The 22,670-nt window shown below is 46.8% G+C and overlaps 5 protein-coding genes across 9 annotated transcripts in view; all 5 read right to left on the reverse strand.

The window, feature by feature from the left end:
- rskrb (ribosomal protein S6 kinase related b) overlaps positions 1–2,143 on the reverse strand; it is a 4,751-nt gene extending 2,608 nt beyond the window's left edge. Inside the window, exons 1-5 of the mRNA XM_019859600.1 lie at positions 1,745–2,143; positions 744–1,034; positions 588–671; positions 311–379; positions 123–192 (exon numbers count right to left, since the gene is read on the reverse strand). Coding sequence (XP_019715159.1) covers positions 123–192; positions 311–379; positions 588–671; positions 744–1,034; positions 1,745–1,768 — 538 coding nt within the window. The 5' untranslated portion in view covers positions 1,769–2,143. The remainder of the gene's footprint in view (positions 1–122; positions 193–310; positions 380–587; positions 672–743; positions 1,035–1,744) is intronic.
- An 89-nt stretch (positions 2,144–2,232) lies between these two features.
- cct8 (chaperonin containing TCP1, subunit 8 (theta)) lies at positions 2,233–7,339 on the reverse strand. The gene is given in 15 exon segments (XM_019859599.1): positions 2,233–2,460; positions 3,227–3,346; positions 3,693–3,857; positions 3,938–4,009; positions 4,207–4,322; positions 4,401–4,488; positions 4,567–4,633; positions 4,804–4,982; positions 5,156–5,293; positions 5,378–5,439; positions 5,526–5,706; positions 5,824–5,973; positions 6,056–6,135; positions 6,231–6,321; positions 7,190–7,339. Coding segments are annotated over 15 exon segments (1,641 nt in total). The 5' UTR covers positions 7,250–7,339; the 3' UTR covers positions 2,233–2,388.
- Positions 7,340–7,633: 294 nt separating this feature from the next.
- pimreg (PICALM interacting mitotic regulator) lies at positions 7,634–11,539 on the reverse strand. 3 transcript variants are annotated; one of them, XM_019859617.1, is made up of 6 exons: positions 11,413–11,539; positions 10,774–10,779; positions 10,344–10,689; positions 9,995–10,272; positions 9,810–9,905; positions 7,634–8,513 (listed from the first exon to the last, which is right to left on the reverse strand). In XM_019859617.1, the coding sequence occupies exons 3-6, from the start codon at positions 10,656–10,658 to the stop codon at positions 8,336–8,338; spliced, it is 867 nt and encodes a 288-aa protein (XP_019715176.1). In that variant the 5' UTR covers positions 10,659–10,689; positions 10,774–10,779; positions 11,413–11,539; the 3' UTR covers positions 7,634–8,335. The 3 variants fall into 3 exon arrangements, with proteins under 3 accessions (XP_019715176.1, XP_019715175.1, XP_019715177.1); XM_019859618.1 differs by lacking the exon at positions 10,774–10,779 and adding an exon at positions 9,191–9,230 and having other exon boundaries at positions 8,402–8,513; positions 10,344–10,665; XM_019859616.1 differs by lacking the exon at positions 10,774–10,779 and having other exon boundaries at positions 10,344–10,665; positions 11,413–11,538.
- A 1,219-nt stretch (positions 11,540–12,758) lies between these two features.
- On the reverse strand, positions 12,759–16,774 carry tmigd1 (transmembrane and immunoglobulin domain containing 1). Of its 2 annotated transcripts, XM_019859591.1 has the most exons (6): positions 15,671–16,774; positions 15,329–15,391; positions 14,497–14,781; positions 13,869–14,156; positions 13,700–13,803; positions 12,759–13,549 (listed from the first exon to the last, which is right to left on the reverse strand). In XM_019859591.1, exons 2-6 carry the CDS (start codon positions 15,378–15,380, stop codon positions 13,538–13,540), a joined length of 741 nt encoding a protein of 246 aa, XP_019715150.1. In that variant the 5' UTR covers positions 15,381–15,391; positions 15,671–16,774; the 3' UTR covers positions 12,759–13,537. The 2 variants fall into 2 exon arrangements, with proteins under 2 accessions (XP_019715150.1, XP_019715149.1); XM_019859590.1 differs by having other exon boundaries at positions 15,329–16,774.
- A 120-nt stretch (positions 16,775–16,894) lies between these two features.
- LOC109509747 (multidrug and toxin extrusion protein 1-like) overlaps positions 16,895–22,670 on the reverse strand; it is an 8,095-nt gene continuing 2,319 nt past the window's right edge. The window contains exons 1-17 of one of the 2 annotated variants that reach the window (XM_019859585.1): positions 22,051–22,245; positions 21,737–21,835; positions 20,992–21,093; positions 20,865–20,933; positions 20,602–20,750; positions 20,472–20,514; positions 20,353–20,397; positions 20,166–20,263; positions 19,137–19,234; positions 18,865–19,046; positions 18,610–18,718; positions 18,454–18,529; positions 18,302–18,371; positions 18,096–18,228; positions 17,919–18,013; positions 17,482–17,545; positions 16,895–17,368 (exon numbers count right to left, since the gene is read on the reverse strand). In XM_019859585.1, coding sequence (XP_019715144.1) covers positions 17,178–17,368; positions 17,482–17,545; positions 17,919–18,013; positions 18,096–18,228; positions 18,302–18,371; positions 18,454–18,529; positions 18,610–18,718; positions 18,865–19,046; positions 19,137–19,234; positions 20,166–20,263; positions 20,353–20,397; positions 20,472–20,514; positions 20,602–20,750; positions 20,865–20,933; positions 20,992–21,093; positions 21,737–21,835; positions 22,051–22,230 — 1,803 coding nt within the window. In that variant the 5' untranslated portion in view covers positions 22,231–22,245 and the 3' untranslated portion in view covers positions 16,895–17,177. Of the gene's footprint in view, positions 17,369–17,481; positions 17,546–17,918; positions 18,014–18,095; positions 18,229–18,301; positions 18,372–18,453; positions 18,530–18,609; positions 18,719–18,864; positions 19,047–19,136; positions 19,235–20,165; positions 20,264–20,352; positions 20,398–20,471; positions 20,515–20,601; positions 20,751–20,864; positions 20,934–20,991; positions 21,094–21,736; positions 21,841–22,050; positions 22,246–22,670 lie in introns of those variants that run through there. The other variant, XM_019859586.1, reaches the window with a different exon arrangement.

Genomic DNA, 22,670 nt, shown 5'->3' on the forward strand with positions numbered 1-22,670 from the left:
CTTTCCGAGCCTCGGGATTGGGGAGGATTGGAGGTGAGGATGTGTATAGTGAGCTTGAAGTGAGGGTCTTTGGAAGGGGGGGGGGGGGCTGAAGGGGGCTCACTGTTCTGTGGCTGACTCACTAATGTAGAGGTGACGCTGCGTCTGCCAACAGTCCTGCAGGTCGTGGACAAACGGGTGGCGAATCTGACGCTGCGGGCAAAATTCAAAAGAGTTGTGCCGCCGCTCGGCTCCAGCGGGACGAGGCGCTAAAACCGGTGGGAAATTCAACCGCTTCAACCCGCCGAGAACATGTTAGAGAAGTACTCACCTGAACTATCACCTCTTCTTTCGACTGCTCCAGCACGCCCAGTCGGAGGATCTCAGATTTTGGTATCACCTGCGGACCCGCACAATGTTATCACGACACTTTCGTCTTCACATTAAGACAAGATTTGACAACATTTTTTTTTTTTTAACGGCAGTTGACTTCTTTTTACACTTGTGTAACATCTACAAAAATTTCTTTTTAAGAGTTTTGTGATAGCAATAGTTTGACGCAGTAACAGATTATTAAACAGAGCTACTATCAAATTTTTAGGACCTACCTTGACCGCATAGGTTCTCTGTTTGGTCTTGTCCTTGACCTTGAGGATTGGTCCAAAAGAACCTTTGGCGATGTAACCTAACACCTGAAAAAGCAACACACCGTCATACACAAAAACACAAGTGCACACAAGGCACAAGTTGAAAAAGGCATCGACCTGAAAGTGCTCTTGTCCAGGCAAGGCCCTGTGGGGGAACTCGGGCAGGAACATGGCATTGAGGCCCGGCAGGCTCCACTCGGACCTCAGCTTTTCAGGGCCCACGCCTGCCAGCCTCAGGACGTGCTCGGGTATGTCAGGCGACCCGGCTTGGAGCATGCGCCGCTGACCCATGCGCAGAGCTGGCGGCGCCAGGCGGCACAAGGTGGCGGGGAGTGACAGGCCCATGCTGGACAGGAAGCTACGCCAGCCTGAAGAGAGGGGCTCTTGCTCCCGGCCATCAGCCGGCTTCTGGTGGAGTTTGGGAAGTCATGATGCACAGTAAACCAACGCATGAATTCAGAGAAGGTTTGATTTAGAATGAAAAAAGTGGCTCTATGGCGAGAATTCAAGGAAACTTACTAAGAGGTATGTACTTCAGTGTTTTATTGAAGAGTGTCAATTTATTCTCAAATGAGGTAAACGGGCAATAATTAAAACTGTCGTGTCATCAACTTTTTTAGGATTGAATACCAAGAAGAACTTTGTAAACGCCATTCATTCTCCGACGGCAAATTGGCGGACGAAGTCACACATTTCCGGATGCACCGCGTAAGGCCAAGAGTACCCGGATGCTCGACTTCAGCGTGCTCACTTTTGATTTCACAATTTTTAAACTCACTATTTGCATTCTATCTTGAGTTGTCCGAGCGAGTCAGAGTACCGGTATTCCAAACAGCTCAACTGCTAGGGGTAATGAAGTGGTTAGTCACATGACTGATGCATGCCCGCGGGCCACAAAGCAGATGTGCTCTGTGTAACGGAGCGTCTAGGATTCCATTACTGTGCCTCCTGTAGTAACATACCACAAAGTACCGCCGTTTCAATGAGCAAAGTACTAAAAAGTCCCCTCAAAAACGAGTCCTCGCAGGCCGAACGATCACCATGGAAACGGGAACCCCTTGTCTGAATCACTAGCATCACACGGCCCCTAAATGTCGCCCGCCCCCCGCTCCGCTTACCTTCTTGCTGCCGTCGGCCCCCATCTGCGCGACAGCCGACGCGAGCGCGCCTCATCGATGTCGTCGCGCTCCTCCGGAATCTTCTCGATCCAAAGCGATTTCGGAAACCTCGCGAGGAGTTGTAACAAACGTCACTTTCTAGTGACAATCTACTCCAAAAAGGAGAGAGTCGCCATAATATGGTGACATAAAAAAATACAAAACAGAAAAAAACAGGTTAATCCTGGATGCGGGTGACGTCTCACCAATCCGCCCCACACGCTCGTCAGCCAATGGGAGCGCGGGAACCAAGGGACTGCTTGAAACACCGCCCACCTGCCTACCAAATCAGGGCATCGGATGTACAGGCAGTCAATTCCTATTCATATCCATTTCGAATGGCGAATGGGGATACATAATTCACAAGAAACGACAAATAATGCATTACATGATGCTCTAAATATAGAACATTACACGAATTGTGTAATAAAGCGACAATACAGTCAGACTTGACAGCGCAAGTGCCTTTTATTTGCGAGGAAGAATGATACAGTGCGGTCCGTCCACATTATGTCGACTGTTGTGAAGACTTCCTACAGAATAAACCGAAATGCAGAGCTTTAAATAAACAAGTAAAAAAAAAAAAAGAAGAGAAACAGGCATGATCAGTCATCCTCATCGAAATCCTTCTTGCCCTGTGGTGGTTTGGGGCCCCCTGCTGGTTTGGCCATGATGATCTGAAAAAAGAGCAACCAGAAGCACAGATCAGAAATGACGTGGTTCAGGTGAAGTGCGTTGAAGGAGGTCTGAGGAAGGAAAAGTGTCCCTGGTCATCATTTGTTTGTCTTAAACTTCTCCTCTCACCGTGGCCACAATATTTAATTCCAGAAATCATAAACAGAATCAAGTGTTTCAAAGTCAGCAGAGGCTGCTAAGATACTGCGGGACATCGGCTGTACGCTTGCTATGATTTACATATCAGGCGTCGTAAACCACAAAACTGAGGCTAATATTTTCCAGAGGAAAAACAAGAATGGTTTCTCAATAACTGTGAGACTGCTGGTGACGTGCAACAAACGAACACACAATTTCACCCAACGAGGTGCACTTAAAAGAAACATGCGCATGCAATCACATCATCGCATCTGTATTCATTCCGCAACACATCCTTGACGTCACTTTTTTTTTTTTTCACTCAAGTTAGTAGTGGCAGGCAACTTTCCACCCGTGAGCGACAAAATGAAAGCACACACGTTCCAGGGCCTACTGACTGTTAAGTTCTACTGGTGCGTTTCAAACTTATCGGGCTCCTCGTCCCAGTCGTCCTTGTCCCAGTGGCCCCTCTGTTTGGGAGCCTTGGGTCCCCCTGCGGCCTTAGCCATGATGATCTGGGTCGTACAAATACAGCTAAGCTAACCTGCCGCACAAAAACTCTGGACCGGACGCAAAAATGACCAAAGTTTGCGTCTTTTGTGGGTCAAAGTGCGTATCCGAACTCCGTACCTGATCCACTCGCAGTACTGTGATGGCGGCGTTGGTGGCCAGTTTGATGCCCCAGTATTTGACCAGGTACGGGTCCAGGATGCCGGCCTGGGCCACGTCCTTCACCGAGGGGCCGTCTCCCTGGAAAACGATACATGAAATCAAGCCAACAGCAGCGGCTTGAATTTCCAGCCCTCGTTCCAAGCGCGCAGCAACATTTTACACCTTTTTAATTGTTTTCTGACAAGATGACGGAAAGGGCATTGAATGGAGTTTAGATTTGCCAAAGAATATTCATATCACGTCATCTGTGTTACAATTAAGACACAAAATAGCAGACAACGAAAACCAGGACAAAAAAATCTGGACTCCGTATTTCTTTGGCAAAGCATATTCATTTCAAAATGTCATCCGTTCCTGAAATAACCCTAAAAATGTGCCACACGCATTTGCAGGGGCTCGTCATTGCTCTCGTTTCGCGGCCCACCTCAATATCAAAGCCGGCGTTCTTGTCGCCCTCGTGATGCGCCGAGTACATCTTGGAGATCAGCTCGTTGGCCTTCACGCCCGAGTTCTCCGCCAGGGCGCGCGGCAACGCTTCGAAGGCATCCGCAAACTTTTTGATGGCGTACTGCTCCAAACCCGGGCAAGTCTTCACGACAAGGAACCAAGAATCGAAAAATGTCACGTGATGAAGAATGTTTTGGTGCGAGTCCAAATGAAAGCGCGCACCTCTCCGAAGGACGTGATCCGATTGGCCAGCTCGATCTCGGTGGCTCCCGCTCCGGGGACCAGACGGTTGTCCTGGAAAAAAGCGGCGAAAATTGACTTTTCAAATCCTTGTACGGTTCTACTTGTGAGCCCTTCTGAATTTCCCCAAATTGTGACATCATCACTAATTTTCAAACAGGAACTGTGAAATTGTGAGCAAAAAAAATGCAGTCTCATTGAAATACAAACAAAAACATTGTGAATTATCCCCCGCCCATGACGCCACTCACCCTAACGAGGACCTTGAAGGTGTTAACTCCGTCGTCGATGGCCCGCTCGATGTCATCCATCAAGTTGTCCGTGGAGCCTCGGATCACCACAGTGGAGATGGCGCCATCTTCTTTCTCTGATGCGTGAAAAAAAAAAAATGTATTTAACTTGACGCTTCTATCACACGAGACGCCGATGCCGAGAAATGACGCACCGTGTTTGAAGACCACCACCTGAGTGTCGCCCACCTCCGTCAGGCAAACGTTGTCGCAGTGACCAATCTCCTCGGGGGTGGGTGCAGTCTAGAGAGCAATCAAGTGTCTTAAAAAAAAAAAAAATACATTTTTGAGACAAATGGGACAAGATGAGGTGACGCTTACCAGCCTCGGCAGAGCTACGGCGCCCACTGTCTTGCACAACCTCCTCAAGTCCCACTTGGAGTTCAGCCTGAAGGAGAATAAAGATGGTACTTGAAATAATTTCTCAATATATCCGTTTTAAAATTAAAACAATAGCCGCCAAACCCACACGCCTTTCAAACCCTCCATTTTGTTGCGAGAATGCTTTTCATTATAGCCCCCCCCCCCCACACACACACACACACACACACACCCTACCTGACAACCTATTTTTCGTACTTGTTGGCGTAGTGCAGCGCCATGTCGGCCACCTTGCCGCCCGTCACCACCACGTTGGCGCCGGCCTCCTTGATGGCCTTGACCTGAGTCTCCATCATGTCCTCCTCGCCCTTGCTGAAGTCCATCAGCTCCTTGGCGTTGTTGATGAGCACCGTGCCCTGCGCGACACAGCGCGCTTGAATGCGTCGCTTTTGGGAATGCGGGGAGGAAACCGACAGACCGGGGAGGAAAACATACAAACTCCACGCGGGGAGCGGCCGAGTGGGGGGATTCCTCGACTTCAGACTTGAGAGGTCGACTTGCTCAAAACGACTCTTGACGATTCGCTCACCTTGGTCTCCGTCACCATGCAGTCGAAGGGACAGGAGAAGACGGCGATCTTGGCGTCTTTCACTGACGTGATGTCTCCTTCCGCCTCCTTTTTGAACACCATCCCGTGCAGCACTGATGACGCCGTCACACCACAACCCTGAGAAGACGCGGGTAAAAAGTCAATGTGGCCTAAACCCCCCCAAGGAAAAATCAATTCATCCACACGTTGGAGGACCCTCACCAGAATCTTACACACTCTGACGTTATCCACATTGAAACTGCCGGACTCTGGGAAGATGGACACTGAAGCACAAAGGGGGAAATAAAAAGGACATCAAAAGGGGAGAAATCGAATGGCGCAGCGACCAGAAGGGGGCGTCGGTGCTTACCGCAAGCCTGTGCGATGAGGTCGGACAGGAAGTCCTCGTTGCCGTACTGTTTGCTGGTGACGGCCGTGCGGATCAGCGCAGAGGCTTCCTTCAGGTCGCGGAGGTTCTTGGCTGACGAACACACGCACTCGGGCAGGAGCTCCAGCGCCTTGCGGCACGCCTTCTCATAGCCTTCGATCACCTGTTGGCCAAGCCGTTTCCAAATATTGTTATTCCACGATGGATTACATTCCTTTTTTTTCCCCCCCTAGAAGATTTTGAAAGTGAATTTTATATAGCGGCATGAATGCAAGCATACCTCCGACACGGAGAGGCCCATCCGTAGAAGCTCCTCCGCCTGTTCCAGCAGGGCGCCGGCAAACACCAAGACGAAGTTGGTGCCGTCGCCCACCTCCTGCTCCTGCATGTGGGACGCCATCACGATCATTTTGGCTGCCGGATGCTGCACCTAACAGGTCACAACACAGAGGTCAGACTCAGTAAATGGATGATGTCATCGAAATGGCGGGCGGGAACGCCGGTTGCCTTACCTCCAGCTCTCTGAGGATGGTGGCGGCGTCGTTGGTGACGAACAGCTTCTCCAGGTGGTTGATGACCATTTTGTTCATGCCTGGTAAAAAAAAAAAAAAAAAAAAAAAAAAGGGTTACTTTCTGCCCCTTGATCATTTTCAGTGATACTGTAAATTGAATGGGATTGGCACGTACCATTGGGCCCGTAAGCCGAGCGCGTAGTCTGAGAAAGTTCCTTACAGGCTCGGATGTTGCGAAAGACTGCCTCTTCAAGACCTGAATAGTGCTGCAAAAGATGTCGTTTTTTACGAATAGTTAATCATTTGTAGAAAGCTTGTTTTAATTAAAGTCCCATTAGGCGCCACCTTATCGTCCGGTATTCGCCAAATGGCTTGTTGAAAATTATCCTGGATAAACCTTTTTACATTTTCTTGGTTTCTTTTTTTTCAAGAAATTTGTCATACTTCTGTTATTTAAACACATTTTTTTGTGGGAAAAAAATATTTTTCTGATTTTTTAAAAAGCTTTTTTCCCCCCTATAACCTGGTCGTATTGTTCTGAGAATGCACCATTTTTCTAGAAATTATTTTTTTTCAAGAATAACTAGATATTTTAAATAAATATTACATCACATTTTTTTCTGAGAAAAAAAATATCCATTGTTCCCTAGTGAAACATACTTTTTCCGAGAGTAAACACAAACAGGATTTCATTTTTTCCAAGTATTTTTCTTAAGAAGCTGTAGCCCTCCGAGGTAATTGTTGCAATTGACAAAATGCGCATTATTACTACAATGACAAATTTCTATAATTTGAACATTGAACTTCGGTAGCTCATTTTAGTCACTTCCCTCACCCATTCGCATTAGCACTACTCATGATAGCTTGGCTCTGAGCTGTCGTCTCAACACTAATAATATAAAATGCAAAAATGTACGTTCACATTGAACACACGGGACAATTGCACAAACGCAGATGGATGTCCAGATGCTCCCAACAACGCCGGCCACCCTCCAGAACTTTCTTCTTGTCACTCTGCATGTGAACGCAGGTACGCGCTAACGAGGCGGCTAAAGCTAACGAGCGAGCACGTTGGTTCACAACGAGACTCAAGGAAGGGCAAAGCCCCAATGTAAAACCGAAATCGAAGATCACCTTGGCGCCATCCTTTAACATTTGGGCAAAGCCCGGAGCTTTCGGAACGTGGAGAGCCATTGGTGTTGTTTTTTTTTGCGGCGTCACTGTGCGCAGAGGAGCCGCGGCGTGGACAGTACAAAGCCGGAGAGATCGGGGGAAGGGGCGGAACTTCCCTGGCAAGGCGTCGGCCTTACGACGGCAAGGGAGAAGGGTCAAACTTAGCGGAAATAGCGGATCTAATTGGACTGCTTTAAAAGGAACGCAGATCTTTCCACTTCAACAATAAATAATTAAGTTCTGTAGGAGGCGTCATTGTTTATCACAAGCAAGACTATGATTTTTTTTTTATTTATAATAATAGTTTCTACAAGCAAAAATTAAGGACTCTACTAAATTTGTAAATTGGCACACCACCCTTAAATTGTTATTGCACCCAGTTTTAGGAAAATCTGTAAAACACCAAAATTATATCACACAAGTAGTTTTACTATAAATGACAGTTTAATTAATTCACATTTGACAAGTTTCCCCACTTCCTGTCATGAGAAAGGTGGTCGAGGGAGGCTTTCAGGAGCAAATACTCGGCTCACTTTATCCCCCAATGGGTCTTGCATATCACAAAACGAGTGGACGACATAAATCACTCACAGGTCACATTATAAGCTCCCGCATCTCCCTGGGGTATACATACGCGTAGAAAAACGTACATGTATTTAAAAAAGGCACATTCATATGTAAAACATGTTTAAAACAAGTCTACAAATACAGTATTAATAACATTGCAAATGCATACATATTAGTGTTAGTTCTACGGATACAGTTTTGGTCTTATTCCTTCAAACAAGATTTCTAATTTAGCAAAAATTAGTGATTATATTAAAAAAAAACATCATAACTAATACATTTGGTTGTAGCAGCTAGAGGAAAAACAAAACACAAGTACATTTTAGGATAGTTGACCCATAATTAGCCTAGCGACACAAGTAACCAAACCAATCACAACTGCTAATAGGCAAGTTCGGAGGAAAAAAAAATGTCAAGTATGTTGCGGTATCACAACTCAATGTGTTTCCCACCAAACACAGTGACACCTTTGTTTCCTGTAACATGGCTTATGTACAGAGGAAAGGTCCTTCGCGATGTCACACAAATTGAGCGAAGGCCTCATTTGCGGATGGCGCAGACCCAGCCACCAAAACGCTCCGACATTCGCGAGGCTTGGTGGCTCAGGTTGGAGCAGCTGAGCTTCCCGTTTGGGTCCAACTTCCTCCTCATCAATATCGTCGTCATTGTTGTCGTCGTCGAGGCTGTCGAACAGCCGCACTTGTCCGGTGTGGTGCGCCTAAAAGAGAAATCGATCAAAAGACAATCAACAGTTCGATGAGTTCTTCTGTTGTCAGTGGACTATTGAGACGCACAAGCGACGTTAAGATGATGGGAAGGTTTTTGTAAAAGAAGAGACTCAACGGTGGAACCCCGAAAAGTCCATTTGGAGCAATGCTGCTGTATTCAGTTCAAATTGTATGAAGCAGTGAGTCGCAAATTGCGGTTCCAGTACAGTACCACTTTTGGTACACGGGCTCCCTCTAGTGGTATGCAACAGAATCACTGCCCAAATGGAGTGCAGTTGTATTTAACTTTTTAGTATGGGTACGCATTTTTTTCTTCATAGAATTTTTGTTGAATCATTGAAATTTTAACGTTGGTGGTCCTTGGAGAGCCAATTTTATTTCAGGTAATACTTGGTATAAAACGTTGGAGGACCACAGTTTGAACGTTTTTTTTAAAACATTTTGTTTTGGTGGTATTAAAATAAAGTCAATGGCAAAAACGATGCGTTTTCATCAATTTATCCATATGTATGAAGGTCATCGCGCTGTCACCAGTAGAGGTTCCACCGTCAACAAGCAACGAACAGTAAGTCAAAGAAAAGTGTTGTTTTCACTCCGGGCACATGCATCTCCTTCACATGCTCATCATTCCTCTTTTAGTTGTTGCCATTCGTGAGGATGCATTTACCTTCTCCCTTTAATCTGCAATTTGGGAATAACCGAAGCGCCTGTTGTAGGAACGGGGTAAAACAAACAAACAAAACAAAAAACAACACTTTATGTTTATGTGAGACCACTGCTGTAATTCCACACGCTGAACGTCACAGCAGGAAGTGACACGCAAGAGCACGACCAGTCAGACACATTCTTGGAATTTTATCTGGTCAGAGCACGCGCACACGCGCTTGCTTCCCTTTCCATGCTCTGCCCCTCAGTTTGAAATCGAGGCGGGAAAGAATGTACATGGGTGGGAGGGAAGTGTCGGGAGACGCCGGCTAGGACCGATTGGACGGGAGGCTCTCTGGAGTCCAGACTAACGGCTCTCCCAAACACACACAGATGTTTCATTCACAGACGAATATGGTCAGAGTCCTCATGATCAATGACAGAGCAGATTCCCCTTTTCCTCTGCTCCGCCTCCACTTTTTTTTTTTTTTTTTTTGCATGGTGGTTATTTTCCTGAATAACTAGCAAGCAGAGCACCCACACTGACTATATATCAGAAACATGCTGGACGGATGATCTCGAGAACCGGACTTGGGCACCCCAAGTCGTATTTATATTGTGCGGCGCAGAAGAATCCTTACTTGTCATCTCTTCCGATGAGCTCATCAAAAGCCCTCGAGAGACGTTTAAGCCTGTTGAGTCCACTTGAGACAGACTCCAGATCCTGGTCAAACTTCCTGTCACGGGAAAGATGGTAAAAAGTGAGAAAGAAGGAAGCAAATTGTCATTTGTGTGGGAGGGGGGGCGCAGCATCCCCGTGACTCACAGCCTCCGGTTCTGGATGTTGGGAGAAGCAAAGGGGCTTCGCAGCGCTGCCATGCGAACCAGCTGCCTCCGCCCTCTTCCGTGCTTCACCCCGAGGGCGGCGGTGTCGGGGGTCCTCCTCCCTCTGGAGCCCGGTGTGCGTCCCGTTTTGGCCGCGGACCTCGGGGTGCGTCTCGGGGTGTGGTACGCCAGCGAGGCGGACTCCTCCCCTTCGCAGATGCGCCCCGGTGTCGCCACCAAGCACTGATCGCGGGAGAACTCCTTGCTCCTCTGCAACTTCTGAGTAGGAGACAATAAAAAAACGATCATAAAGATAGTCACATTCGTATCCTTTCGTCGAGTGTTGGTACCTGATAGACCCCGTAGATGGAGTTCCGAGCGCTTCGCGTCAGTTTGCGGACGGTGCTGCTCTTGGGCTCCCCCTTGGGGGGCTCGCCACTGGCATCCTCCGGAAGGGAGTTGGCCTGGACGGCGCGCAGCGGGAGGCGCTTGCGCAGGGACATGCGTAGCGTGTTGAGGGAGGATGAAGAGCGCAGCTTGCGAAAGTGGTCCGGGGCCTCCGGGGAGCTCTCAGCGCCGTCCGACTCGTCCAGGGTCGTTTGGGCCCGCCAGACTCCCACCATGGCTCTTCCCACCCCATCCATCACGGAAAATGACGATGACATTTCCACGCTGCGTGAAGATGGTTCAGTGATATTTAGTTCAGTGATATTTAACTCAGTGATATTTGCTCCTGGACGCTGCGTGAAGATGGTTCAGTGATATTTAACTCAGTGATATTTGCTCCTGACGACATAAATTAACAGCTTACGAAGTGTTTGTTCATTCTTGACTCTTATTTACTGTATTTGACTGTTTATATAATTTACATTTTTGGAGGTTACGCAACTTTACCAAACTTAATTTGAAATAATTAATATAACTGTTATTGTTTAGCAAGCTTTTCAATAACAACAGTCTTTTCAAAATACGCTAAGATTAAAGACGTTACTTAAATTTGAAACTCGGTATTCTACAATAAGGGTCACAGCCAAAGTCTCGACCCCCATTGACTTTTCATTAAGACGTTGGTGCATTTTCACAGCTTCTTAATTGTCATCATTTTCTTAGTAATTGTCCGAGGAAATCGATACTTTGTTCATTGCAATCGTCGTGAAAAGATCTGTCCGAAAATACTAGTTGGATGGAAATCATCTTTGAAATTTTACGCACGTACCCGATTGAGTCAGATTGGACACAACAGACAACGGACAACTGATTTGGGAAAACAAGGGATTTTCAAACCGGGCCAGCGCCCCTGAACGCATCGTGAGCTTCACGCAAGATAAAGATTAAAGTCTTCCACCCCCACGCGATGATAATGAAAGGAAACGTCATTACATGCCTTTTCCTTTGGGGACGTGTATGTTTATGCCTTACCTTAAAATAAACACTTTGTTGTACAAGTCGCGACGAGTCCTCCGTTGTTTGAATTTGGCGGCGAAGAAGCAGCAGCAGCTCCAGGCAGGCTGGGAAACGCCCGTTTAAGTGACGTCACAGACATGTCCCGCCCTCATGCGTATTTCCGGTAGACTGGTTTCCGATAAGGGCTAAATATTTATACAATTTCATTTTTTTAAATAGCATTTGTCATTCTTATGTTTTCATGTTTTCAGAACCAATATTAAAAATGTAGCATGTAATAACGAGTTAACTGTTGTAAAAAATTTGATGACGCCTTTGACAGGGTCTCGCCCTCCTTGCATGGTCAATTATTTCCGGCCTTTTTTTATTTCAAATTTAGTCTTCATGTGTTTGGATTTCATTATCACCAAAAGCAAAGACTAAATGAATCAACTGCTTCCGAACGTTATTTTTTATGTGGTTCCTGAATAGACCTGCAGGTGTCACTAGTGCCTCTGTGGTTGTAGGTTGTCGTCCTGCTCTCAGTGTTGTCATGTTTTTGTGTGGGAAAGATGGTTCAAGGAAAAATTTCAACGTTATCATCAGCCTGTCTCATGAGCTTTAATCCAATTTCTGTTGAATCACAATGTGATTAAATTCATCAATGTGCAGTGGTGACCAACGTACAAGATTGTCTTCGGTTCTATCTACCGATATGTTATGCAAGAACTATTGACATGAACCAGGCCACGTTATCACTTTGCTTTCTTTATTTCTTTTAATTGATAATGGGTTAGTACAATCCACAGAATACCCATTGATGGGTGAACCCGTTCTTCATTTATTTGGATTATTTCTCACCAAGTGAACACATACACCAGCATATTTCATTTTATGGGTAAGTGACAGTAGGAGCGTGGCCTTGAACATTGATGCGTCGCTTTTAGTCTCGTTAAAAGTTATATCAAATTTAGTCTTCATGTGTTTGGATTTCTTTATCACCAAAAGCAAAGATTAAATGAATCAACTGCTTCCGAACGTTATTTTTTTTCTGTGGTTCCTGAATAGACCTGCAGGTGTCGCTAGTGCCTCTGTGGTTGTAGGTTGGCGTCCTGCTCTCAGTGTTGTCATGTTTTTGTGTGGGAAAGATGGCTCAAGGAAAATTTTCAACGTTATCATCAGCCTGTCTCATGAGCCTTAATCCAATTTCTGTTGAATCACAATGTGATTAATCAATGTGCAGTGATGACCAACGTACAAGATTTTCTTCAGTTCTATACATGTTATGCAAGACCTATTGACATGAACCAGGCCACGTTACCACTTTGCTTTCTTTATTTCTTTTAATCGATATTGAGTTAATCCGATCCACAGAATACACATTGATGGGTGAACCCGTTCTTTATTTATTTGGATTATTTCTCACCAAGTGAACACGTACACCAGCATATTTCATTTTATGGGTAAGTGACAGTAGGAGCGTGGCCTTGAACATTGATGCGTCGCTTTTAGTCTCGTTAAAAGTAAATGTACAACACCATTTTAATGAGTCAGTGTCACTGAGTCAGGAGTTAAAGGTCAGGCATAAAAACCCGTCTTCAATTTTGGTTTAAATCCACTTGTCTCGGATGTAAAAATAAGAACACGTATTGAAAACATTGCTTCCAATTTGGTTAAATACTAGATTGCCCATATAAATAAACAACGACAAAAAACGTGTGATTGCGAGGTAAAAATAAAAGTATAAGCTATTTAGGTGGCAGAATAACAGCGCCAAGTACAATGGTCCGGAGTTAGCCTTATATTAGGCTAACTGGCTGTTCGAGTTGCGGTTTCCAATAAAAAGGCGTGAAATGCTACAAAAGGACTCTTTAATTGGCTTCATGCTAAGCTAACTGGCTTCAGGCAGTCTCATTGAGTTCCAATATACAACAAAGAGGCGTCCTCACGGAGGGCTACATTAGGAGTTGTTTAATTTGCTGGCAATCTTAGACTTGAATTGACGCAAAGCGTAACTCAGGGCAAGGGCTTGTCCCTCCTGTCATGAAGACGAGCAGTCATGTGGCGATCTACAAAAGGAGTCCGTTAAATTGCTGGTTCTCTGATCCTCAGCGCTAAGCTAACCGACTGCAGACAGGGATGTGACGTTGATGACAATCGTTCACTTGCAGCACTGTCGGGAGAGAAAAGTTCAGCGTTAGGAGACCCGTTGCGCCACCATTAGTGATGTTATATGGACAAAAGTCTTGGGACACCTAAGCACACCCACAGGGATGGTTTGTGTCTTGAATCATTTTGTCCATGTCCTGGAGGCGCCAGTTACCTTGCTAATTCTCTTCCAGCGTGATACAATGGCCAGGACTGCCGTAAGACACACCACAACCACGCCGGCGATGATGGGCATCAGCGGAAACTTCAGTGTCCTTTCTGCGGACAGCAAAAATTCGCAGCGTGGGGGGCTCGACAGTGGGTTCTGGATCTGAAAGACTCACCTGTGACGGTAACCAGGAAATCTTTGCTCTTGATTCCATAGACAGGCGAGTCAACCGTGCAGCGGTAGAGGCCTTCATGCTTACTCTTCTCCGCCTTGTCAGCAGCCAGCCGGCTCGTGAAGCCGTCGTCGGTCAGAGTGAAGCGTCCCGCGAGGATGTCGATAGCGCTGCCGTTGAGGGTCCAGCGCACCGAGGAGACGGGCGGGTTGGCGAAGGTGTCGCAGCTCAGGAGCAGCGGCGAGGCTTGCTCCACCCATACTCCTTCGGATCCCGACACTATGGGCGGATCTGAGGAGGGGAACATAATGGATAGCTACTGTTACTCTCGAAACAAAATACCTAACGTGTTTGGTGCCGCTTTATCAATAACATATTGAAAATGTCACAATACCAGCAGTGTCATGATACATGACAATACTTCAGTATCGTGATATCACTACCGAATCGTAAATGATTAAAACGGGCATATTTTGTCCCCATCCTAAATTGGTTTATACGACAGATGACTGTCACCGACAGGACTGGGGTAAAAGTTTTTTTTTCTCAATCAAAAGTAGTTTTTAGGACATGTGTAGGTTTGTTTGGCTTTGGCGGAGGTCTGCACTCCGCAGTTTCTGCCGACGCTTACATGTAACGTTGAGCGTGACGGAAGCCTCAACGCTGGCGTTGCTGCGCAGGCGGCAGGTGAAGGTGGCACCGTTGTCCTGGTGGATAACCGGCATGATGCACACGCCGCTTTGTCCCTGGCGGTTTCCTTCGCGGAGAGCCACCATCCGGCCGTTCCTCAGCCACACCAGCTCCGCCGCTTCGTCCTCCGATCGGTTGCTGAAACACACCAGCGACACGGTTCGCTCCAGCTCGGTCAGGATGACTCGTTCGCCGTCCATGCCGGGCACTGACTCGATGGTGATGCCTGGGGGGGGATGACAATTAGATTAGCGGCAAAATGCTAATTCCCTCAGTCAAGTTAACTCGAAGAAGGGCAAACAGTCATTTGACAATTGCAGTTTACCTTCACTTTATTATAGAATACTTTTTTTTTTATCAAGTTAACTCGAAGAAGGGCAAACAGTCGTTTGACAATTGCAGTTTACCTTTACTTTATTATAGAATACTGAGTGACTTTTTTTTTTCATCTTGCACTTGACAAATACACCATATATGTAAACAAAAAAGAAAAATCAAACAACACTCAAACTAATTAAAAACTCAACTAAAAGGAAGCATTTTTGAAAAAATAAAAACGAATTAAAACAAACTGGAATCGAGCAACACAATAACTGCAATGACAAAAAAATCCAAAAGCATAACCATGACGCTTAACCAAATGACAAAAGCTTCACTGTGTGCAGTTTGGCCTTGGCGGAGGTAAGAACGACCATGTGACGACAATACTGTTTCTGAGCATTCACAAGCAGTGCGTGTGCGTGCGTGTGTGTGTGTGTGTGTGTAATACTTACACAACGTCTGCGCCGCACACATCGCTAACACAAGAAAACAGTAGGATGCCATTTTATTCCTTCCTGGTAAGCGAGTGAGAGAAAATAGTTTAGGATGAATCATACGCTCTTTATGAAGTCCTTTTGTCGACTTGCACAAACAAAAAAAAGTGGAGCAACTATAATAACAACAGTATCCTTTTGAGCTTCCAAAGCTCATTGAGATCCTAAAAAAAAAGTGACTAGCACTCATGAGCGGCTCTAAGTCGGATAGCGATAACTAGCGTCCACGCTTTGTATTGTGAATGCAAAGTGCAGCAAGAATAGTCAGCAGCGTTTTACAAAACTAGCGGCGTGGCTCACCCGAGTGTGTTGGCGTGAAGATCTGGGACGTGACAATGTGTCAGCTCGCTATTAAAGATGCTGTTCGGCTTTATGACTTCCCAGTCTTTGTTATCAATGATGTTGTACCCTTTTTATTGTTGGCTGGTGCGCAATCGTGGGTGTGGACGTAAAAAAAAAAAAAAATTGCACTGCCTGAAAAAAAAAAAAATGACTTGACCTAAAATGTGCAAAAGTGGCTGAGAACAGCGGCCAGAGTCGTCCCCAGTGTTGTCAGATAAGATTGGCGCAATCTGATTGGAGGCCATAGCACAAAACAATTGAATCAATCTAAAAACTCTCTTGCCCTCCTTCAATGCATGGAAATGAGCGTGAAAACCTGCCAAAATGCAATCAGAAGCTCGTAATGCCACGACAATGCATTGCACCGCGCGCGTGAGTGACATTGGCTCGACTTGTCAAATTTATTTTATGACTGTCCTCCAGCAAATTTGCCAACGAGATAAGCGCCATCACATCCTTTGATTAATTTGAGTCCTTTCTTTCCTGCGTCGCTGCAGCTCATTCAAAAGATCCGGTGCTGAGCAAAGGTCAGATGCAATTACACTCACATGCGCGCACGCACTAATGCGCACGCTCATACCCAGCGGCGGAGCCAGAAAATTTTCAGTGGGGTGGCCATGTGTGCTCGCGTCATTCTTTGTCATGCTATCCCCAAGCGAGTGTTTCATGAAATAAAATGTACACACATGCCGAAAAATGCCTGTCGCGCTCAAAATCATGCAGGAAGAAATCTAAATGCAAAGCAACATTTAGTTGATCCTAATTTATTAGACAACATCATTTTCTTTGCAGTGGTTTTGCTTTTGTCTACTGTCTCATAGTCTTTGGATGTCTATCATGAGTAGACCCACAAAAAAATGTCTCAAGAGATTATGCCCCCCAAAAACAGAGAAAGTCCGCCATGAGGTGTGAAGCATCCTTATTTTGGGTTCATGTTTACCAGACTGTCAACCCGAACTGTTGCCACGAGTTGTGCACAACAATATACACAGCCTTGATTTTGTGAATGGCGGCACAGCGTGACACTGATTGCAGCCTCCGGAGAGGAAATTTCGAGCAATCTCGGCTGGGTGCGCCGGTTGCCTGTGAGAAGTGATTCCAGGTTGATTTGGAATGCATTCAATGGCTTTGCGTGCCGCAGTGCTAAATTCCAGGAGGTTGATGTTCAACACACAGAAAAAATAGTTTCAGTTGTTTAATTAAGTGCAGTTTCTTTTCGCGAGCGAGGTTCTTCAAAGGATTTTTGCCATCGAATTTGGGTGAAAATAAACCAGTAGCAAAGTCAACAACGAGCCGTGTCCTGATCAAAGGTGAGGGCGCTGAAAGCATTTGAAGATGTGTCGTACCCGGTTTAATCAACAGGGGGCAGCACATGACCAGAGAGGTCAGTGAAAAGCATCTTCCATCCAGACGTTCGCCCCTGCGGTGAAACTGAGTATTGCGCGGCGGCCATTTTGGCTCAAAATCAGTTCAATTGCAGGGGGACCAGCAGCTCGCTGACGAGCACTCCGGCGCCGAGGAGCGCGAACATGAAGAGCACTGCCAGGCCGCGGCGCAGTGCCAGCTGCCGGATGGATAACGGGACGGCTGCGTCCGGCTCGGGTTGTTCTGGACTTGAAGGATTGGCTGCGGGGTTACTCATCTGCTGCTCACATGCTGGGAAGAAGAGAGTGTCACGTGTTGTTGCTGGGCAGATTTCAATCAGCCACAACTGCTTTCAACAAAACATGAAATATTTCTTTTTTTGTTTTTGTTTCAGCCAGATTTACTTTTGCTGTCGATGACAAAGATCTTATCCTGTTCTCGAACATGGACTCCAGCGCGTACCAGCGCCTGCGTGCCAAAACACAATGTTAGAGAATCATATAGATTTTGAATTAGGAAAAAAAAAAGAAAAACGACAATGGCTTTACATCAGACTGTTGGTATACACGTCTATGAGAGGTCAAAACGTGTCACAGTCAATTTGTATGAATGACACTTGCTAGCAAGTACCTTATTGATTTTGGATAGTGGTAATCACCTATTTAAAAGCAAAAATCCCATTCATTCATGGACCATGTGTCTTATGTCAGCACATCAGGTATGCAATCAATGACTGCTGACCTGCCCAACCAAGAATTGACGGACTTGCTTTGAGAGCAAGTCCCCTCAAGCGATTTTGAGCCCATGATGTTGACCTTTGCATTTTGCCACGTGTACTCGCCTCCACTGTGGCTTTTTTCCAGTTGAGCTTGCACAAGTAGATGGTGTAAAAGAGGGACTGCAGGACCACACAGATCAGGAATCCCGCCCACAGTCCTGTGGTAAATCACAACACTCGAGATCAGTATCATTGAAAAATACTCCGTTTCATCCACAAAATGAGAAAGAATCCTCTCACCAAAGATTCCCAAGTTGATGGGGAACATGAGCGACACTCCGATGGGGAAGCCCACCACATAGTAGCCCAACAAGCTGCACAGCGCGCCCACCGTTTGCTTCCCGGCGCCCCGGACGATTCCTCCCGTCACGGCCTGAGGGTGTGGTGAAAAAAAAAAAGTGGTGGAGCAAAAAAAAAAATCGTGTTGATGACATCGTCATCCTTACCGCAAAGGAATCGGCCACATGGCTGGCGCTGTACATCTCTAAAACATTTGCCACCCTTGCCACAATCTCCCTGTGGTGCAAAGAGGAGCAAGGGGTGGTGACATCACAAAACACGGACCAAAGCGAGGACGCCTTCAACACGTGGACCTTACTTGTCTGTGGTGAAAATGTAAGCGATGAAGTTGCGGCACAGGGCCAGGAAAGTCCCGGTGAAGCATGACACCACCACTGGATTGGACGGGAAACAAAAACCACAAGGTGATTCAAGTTGAACATTTCGGCGGCGTTTGAAGGCGCGCTGGACGTACATGCGCATGTGACCGAGACCTTCCCGCACAGCTTGGCCAGCTCGGTGTTCCCGGCCCCGAGAGCGTTTCCCACACGAACGCTAGCTGCCACGGAAAAGCCCACGGGGAACTGCGGGAAGGATATTTTCCAATTGAATAAAATGTCTTTGCCTTAGCGTGAGCTCCTGCTCTCGGAATTTTGTGTTTTTCATCAGCGGTGGTGGTAGTAGTAGTAGTTGCGGCATGGTTTGATGTCACAACCACATCTCATCATACCATAAAGACCATGACGGCCAGCTGGTAAAGGATGGACTCGGCTCCCAGCTCCACTTCGCTGATCAAGCCGGCCAGGAAGCCGGCAATCTCGTAGAGCCACCACTCCAGACACACCATCATCATGCTGGGCAGCGCCAGGCGCATGAAGGGACCCCACTCGCGCAAGCTGTCCAGCGACCAACCTGAAACCACCTCAATTCAGTCCAAGGGTGAATTTTGTATGCCACTGAATTGCATATTGTGGGATAGCCCCGAGCGTCGCTCTGACTTACCGCCCCACGTGGCTTTGTGAAGACCCCTGGCGTTCATGTACACAAACAAAAACACCATCAAGGAACACTGCGAGATGGCATTCGCGGCCGCCGATCCACTTTTGGTTGGAGAGACGAACAAGAAGGAAAGACACATTTATTAAAAGTTTATCTTGTTCAGTCAAACTAAAAGGAATGAATTTAGAAGAAAGGTTTGCGGTTCACAGCCGCTTTCATCCAAAATGGCGATCATCTTGTGGCTTTTTGGACACGGCCTCTTGACTTTTTTGTGGGTCTAACACATAATAGATATGCCAACCAAATGTACATTGATCAGTAAAATTCAGGAGCTGAATTAAAAACAATAGAAACAAAAAAAAACATCTTGACATGTCATCAAACTTCACCCCTTTGATAGCTGCTTTAACCCAAAATGGCTGCCTTCTTGTGTCTTTTTGGACACAGCCTCTTGAGACATTTTTTTGTGTCGCGAGTTACATTTCATGCTTCTCTTTCGTACTGGTTTTGAATGCTGAATTTTAAAAAAAAGTTTTTGGTTTTTTTTTATGGCGAGTTGAATCATCAAATGTCACCTTCAAGACCCAAAATGGCTGCCTTCCTGTGTCTTTTCAGGCACGGCTTTCTCTGGTTTTTCCATTTGTCTATTCATGATAGAAAAACATTTGACATTCCATATTTCTAGGTAAAAGTGGTTCTAGCAGCTGGATATTTGAAGAAAAAAAAAATCAAATTTAATGCATGCGATTCATTCAAGTTTGCACCTAGACCCACTTCCTGGATCTTCTCAGACATAGCGTCTTCAGATTTGTTTGTGTCGCTAGTCACGATAGAAAGGCCCACCAAATTCATGTTTGTAGGTTAAACCGGCTTCTGGGTGCTGAATTTTCCAAAATGATCACGTTTCGTGGTGAGTCATCAAACATCCCCGCCATACACCAAAGCAAATCCGTCCACGTATTCATTGACTATTCCTGTACTCATTGACCACAACAACTCACGTGCCTTTGAAGCACGCACGCATGTACTCACGCTACCCCGAGATCCAGCACCACCAGGAAGACATAGTTGATGATTGCGTTGAAAATGTTGCTGGCGGCTGCGGATATCACCTGAGGCCACATGATGCCCTGCCACAGATAGCGTTCACTCATTCATTGATTGATGGGCGGCCAGAGAAAGGGTAAACGACGCCCGGCAGTCGACGACTCGCTCGCACCTGATTCTGAAGATACCTCCCCTGCAGCTGGTACATGAAGGCGGCCTGCCAAGACACGTCGATGCCATTGATGACTTTCATATGCAGTGCACAAAAGAATCTTTTTGGGGTGCACTCACGGGTAAAGCCGGCATGAAAATGTTGACGTAGAGCTGAGCGAGCCTTTGAGCAGAATAAAGGAGCATTGTAAAAACACAGACAAACCTTCATTCTAAAATTAAAAAAAAGGCGGATGTGCGCAAAGTCCACCTGGCGACGTGGACGCTCTGGCCGACGGCCAGCAAGAGGGGCTGCGTGTTGACCAGGACGGCCCAGCAGGGCAAGCAGGCCAGCAGCAAGATGAGGATTCCCCTCTGCAGGATCACGCCCACCAGTTTCAGGTTGCCGCTGCCGTACGTCTGCCGGCGACAACAAGGAAAACATGCGAGGCACCCACTCAAATGATTGATTCGCACAGTTGTATGTTAGGTGGCTCTGAAGTCAAGACAGCTCCGTCCAACTCAAAAGAATACCTGAGAGATGAGCGTATCGCATGCTGACGCCAGGCCGCTGCCGATGGAAATACCCGAAACGTTTATCACCTGAGGCAAAACGGTGGCGTGAGATCATCGCGTGCGATTCGGCCAAAAGACGTCTTACCGCGATCGCTAACGCCACGCCGGCCAATTCGGTTTTCCCCAGGTGGCCGCAGAACACCAGGCTGACAAAGCCGATCAGGAAGCTCATCAGCTGAGAAATGAACTGAAAGAATAAGAAAACGTCAAAGGTCGCTCCGTTGTCACCTTTGTGAAAAATGTGAAGACGCTAGCACAAACTCTTAACGCAAACATTAGCATGAGCTCTTTGAGAACATGTGAGGCTAGTTTGACGAGCTGGAAAGAGGAGAAGAAACTGATTTAAAGGTAGATTAGTCTAGCGAGCTAGCCCTCTAACTAGCTAGCTAGCTAATGTAGCTAGTTATTTTCAACTGATTCTCTGTGTCTGTCCATTGATCTACAGCAGGGGTAGGGAACTCCGGTTCCTTGAGAGCTATATCCTGCCTATTCTAGATCCCTCCCGACTCCCAACACACCCGATTCAAATGATCAGCCCCTTAAAAACAGCGCTTCCCTTGGACGTTGAACCTCAGCTAGCCTCAGCCATCTTTTGTCACATAATCACTTCAAATCAATTGATCAATCTGAACGTCCAGCACAATTCTCTTCAAAATCAAAAAGGTTCTTGCACAAACAGAAACATCCCATGGCCTATTAATGCAGTCTGCGAGTTCTTCCAAATGGCGCGGCAGCTGGAATGCGACACAGCGCGCCGTCACGTGATCACAAATTCTTTTATAGCATCTAGAAAGACAAAAGTGTGCCACATACTGCTTCACCAGACTCACCACCGGGCCGGCCAGCTTCACCAAGAGGAGCGTTTCCCTTTTGTACTCGTCGGGCAGCCGCAGCATGAAGCGCGTCATGGCGCAGAGGCCCGCCGAGACCTGTCGATGACACGCCGAAAGTTGGGAATGAATGCGACACGCCAGGACGACTGGACGGCACGCTGGCGCCTCCAATCAATAACCAATTACCAGGATGCTTATCAATAACCTGGGAAGAATGTGCCCGGTAGTGGTAAGATGACAACCGCTGACAAAAATGAAGAACGTTTTTTGTTTTTTTTGTCTCTAAGGGAAGTAGGTGGTGACTGATTCACCTCAAGCTGATGACAGACACGGTAACGTGTGCAAGTGCACGTGACGGAAGCTTGCTGATTTGGACTTGCTGGCCACATCCATCCATCCACGTGAGCTGCCTCGCAGTCGCTGAAAAATCGGGACTGAAACAGGACTGTGCCACCGATAACAGGGTCAGGATTACAGAATCCTTTGTGCATCAGTTGATCCGAAAACTAAAGGTTGTATGCCCCCCGACTTGCGTGCCCTCCCTCTCGGTGGCGCCCTTCGCCTCATGACAGGAAGTGATGATGCCTCAGTCACCTCACGTGGGTGTCGTCACCCATCAGTGGTGATGCATGCAGCAAAGCCCGCCAGGGTCCGCCGTCCCCACCCGCTCCCCTTTCCGGTGTAAATGCGCGTTTTCATGATGTTGACGCTGCCCTTCCCCACTAGGTGGCGGCGGGTTGCTTTGGGGTTTGTTGGGTGGGGTTTACAGGGGTGCTGGGGTGGGGGTGTTGATTGGCGGCTGGGCCTCGGTGAACAAATGAGAGATAATTGCTTTGAGTCAGAGCAGATTTGATGATGGGAGATAAGGAGGCCGGCGGCATGATTAGGATGATCATGATGATGATGATGGTGTTCGGGGGGCAGGTGGGGG

Source organism: Hippocampus comes, unplaced genomic scaffold (genome assembly GCF_001891065.2).
Source record: "Hippocampus comes isolate QL1 unplaced genomic scaffold, H_comes_QL1_v1.1 scaffold328, whole genome shotgun sequence".
Lineage (NCBI taxonomy): Eukaryota > Metazoa > Chordata > Actinopteri > Syngnathiformes > Syngnathidae > Hippocampus > Hippocampus comes.

Coding starts and splice junctions, on each gene's coding strand:
- pimreg (XM_019859617.1), bottom strand. CDS start 10,658: ATGTCATCGTCATTTTCCGTGATGGATGGGGTGGGAAGAGCCATGGTG. Junction 9,906..9,994: donor AACATCCAGAACCGGAGGCT/GTGAGTCACGGG, acceptor TTCCCGTGACAG/GAAGTTTGACCAGGATCTGG. Junction 8,514..9,809: donor CTCATCGGAAGAGATGACAA/GTAAGGATTCTT, acceptor TTTCTCTTTTAG/GCGCACCACACCGGACAAGT.
- tmigd1 (XM_019859590.1), bottom strand. CDS start 15,560: ATGAGTGCTAGTCACTTTTTTTTTAGGATCTCAATGAGCTTTGGAAGC. Junction 14,782..15,328: donor GTGTGCGGCGCAGACGTTGT/GTAAGTATTACA, acceptor ATCCCCCCCCAG/GCATCACCATCGAGTCAGTG. Junction 13,804..13,868: donor TTTCCTGGTTACCGTCACAG/GTGAGTCTTTCA, acceptor TGCTGTCCGCAG/AAAGGACACTGAAGTTTCCG.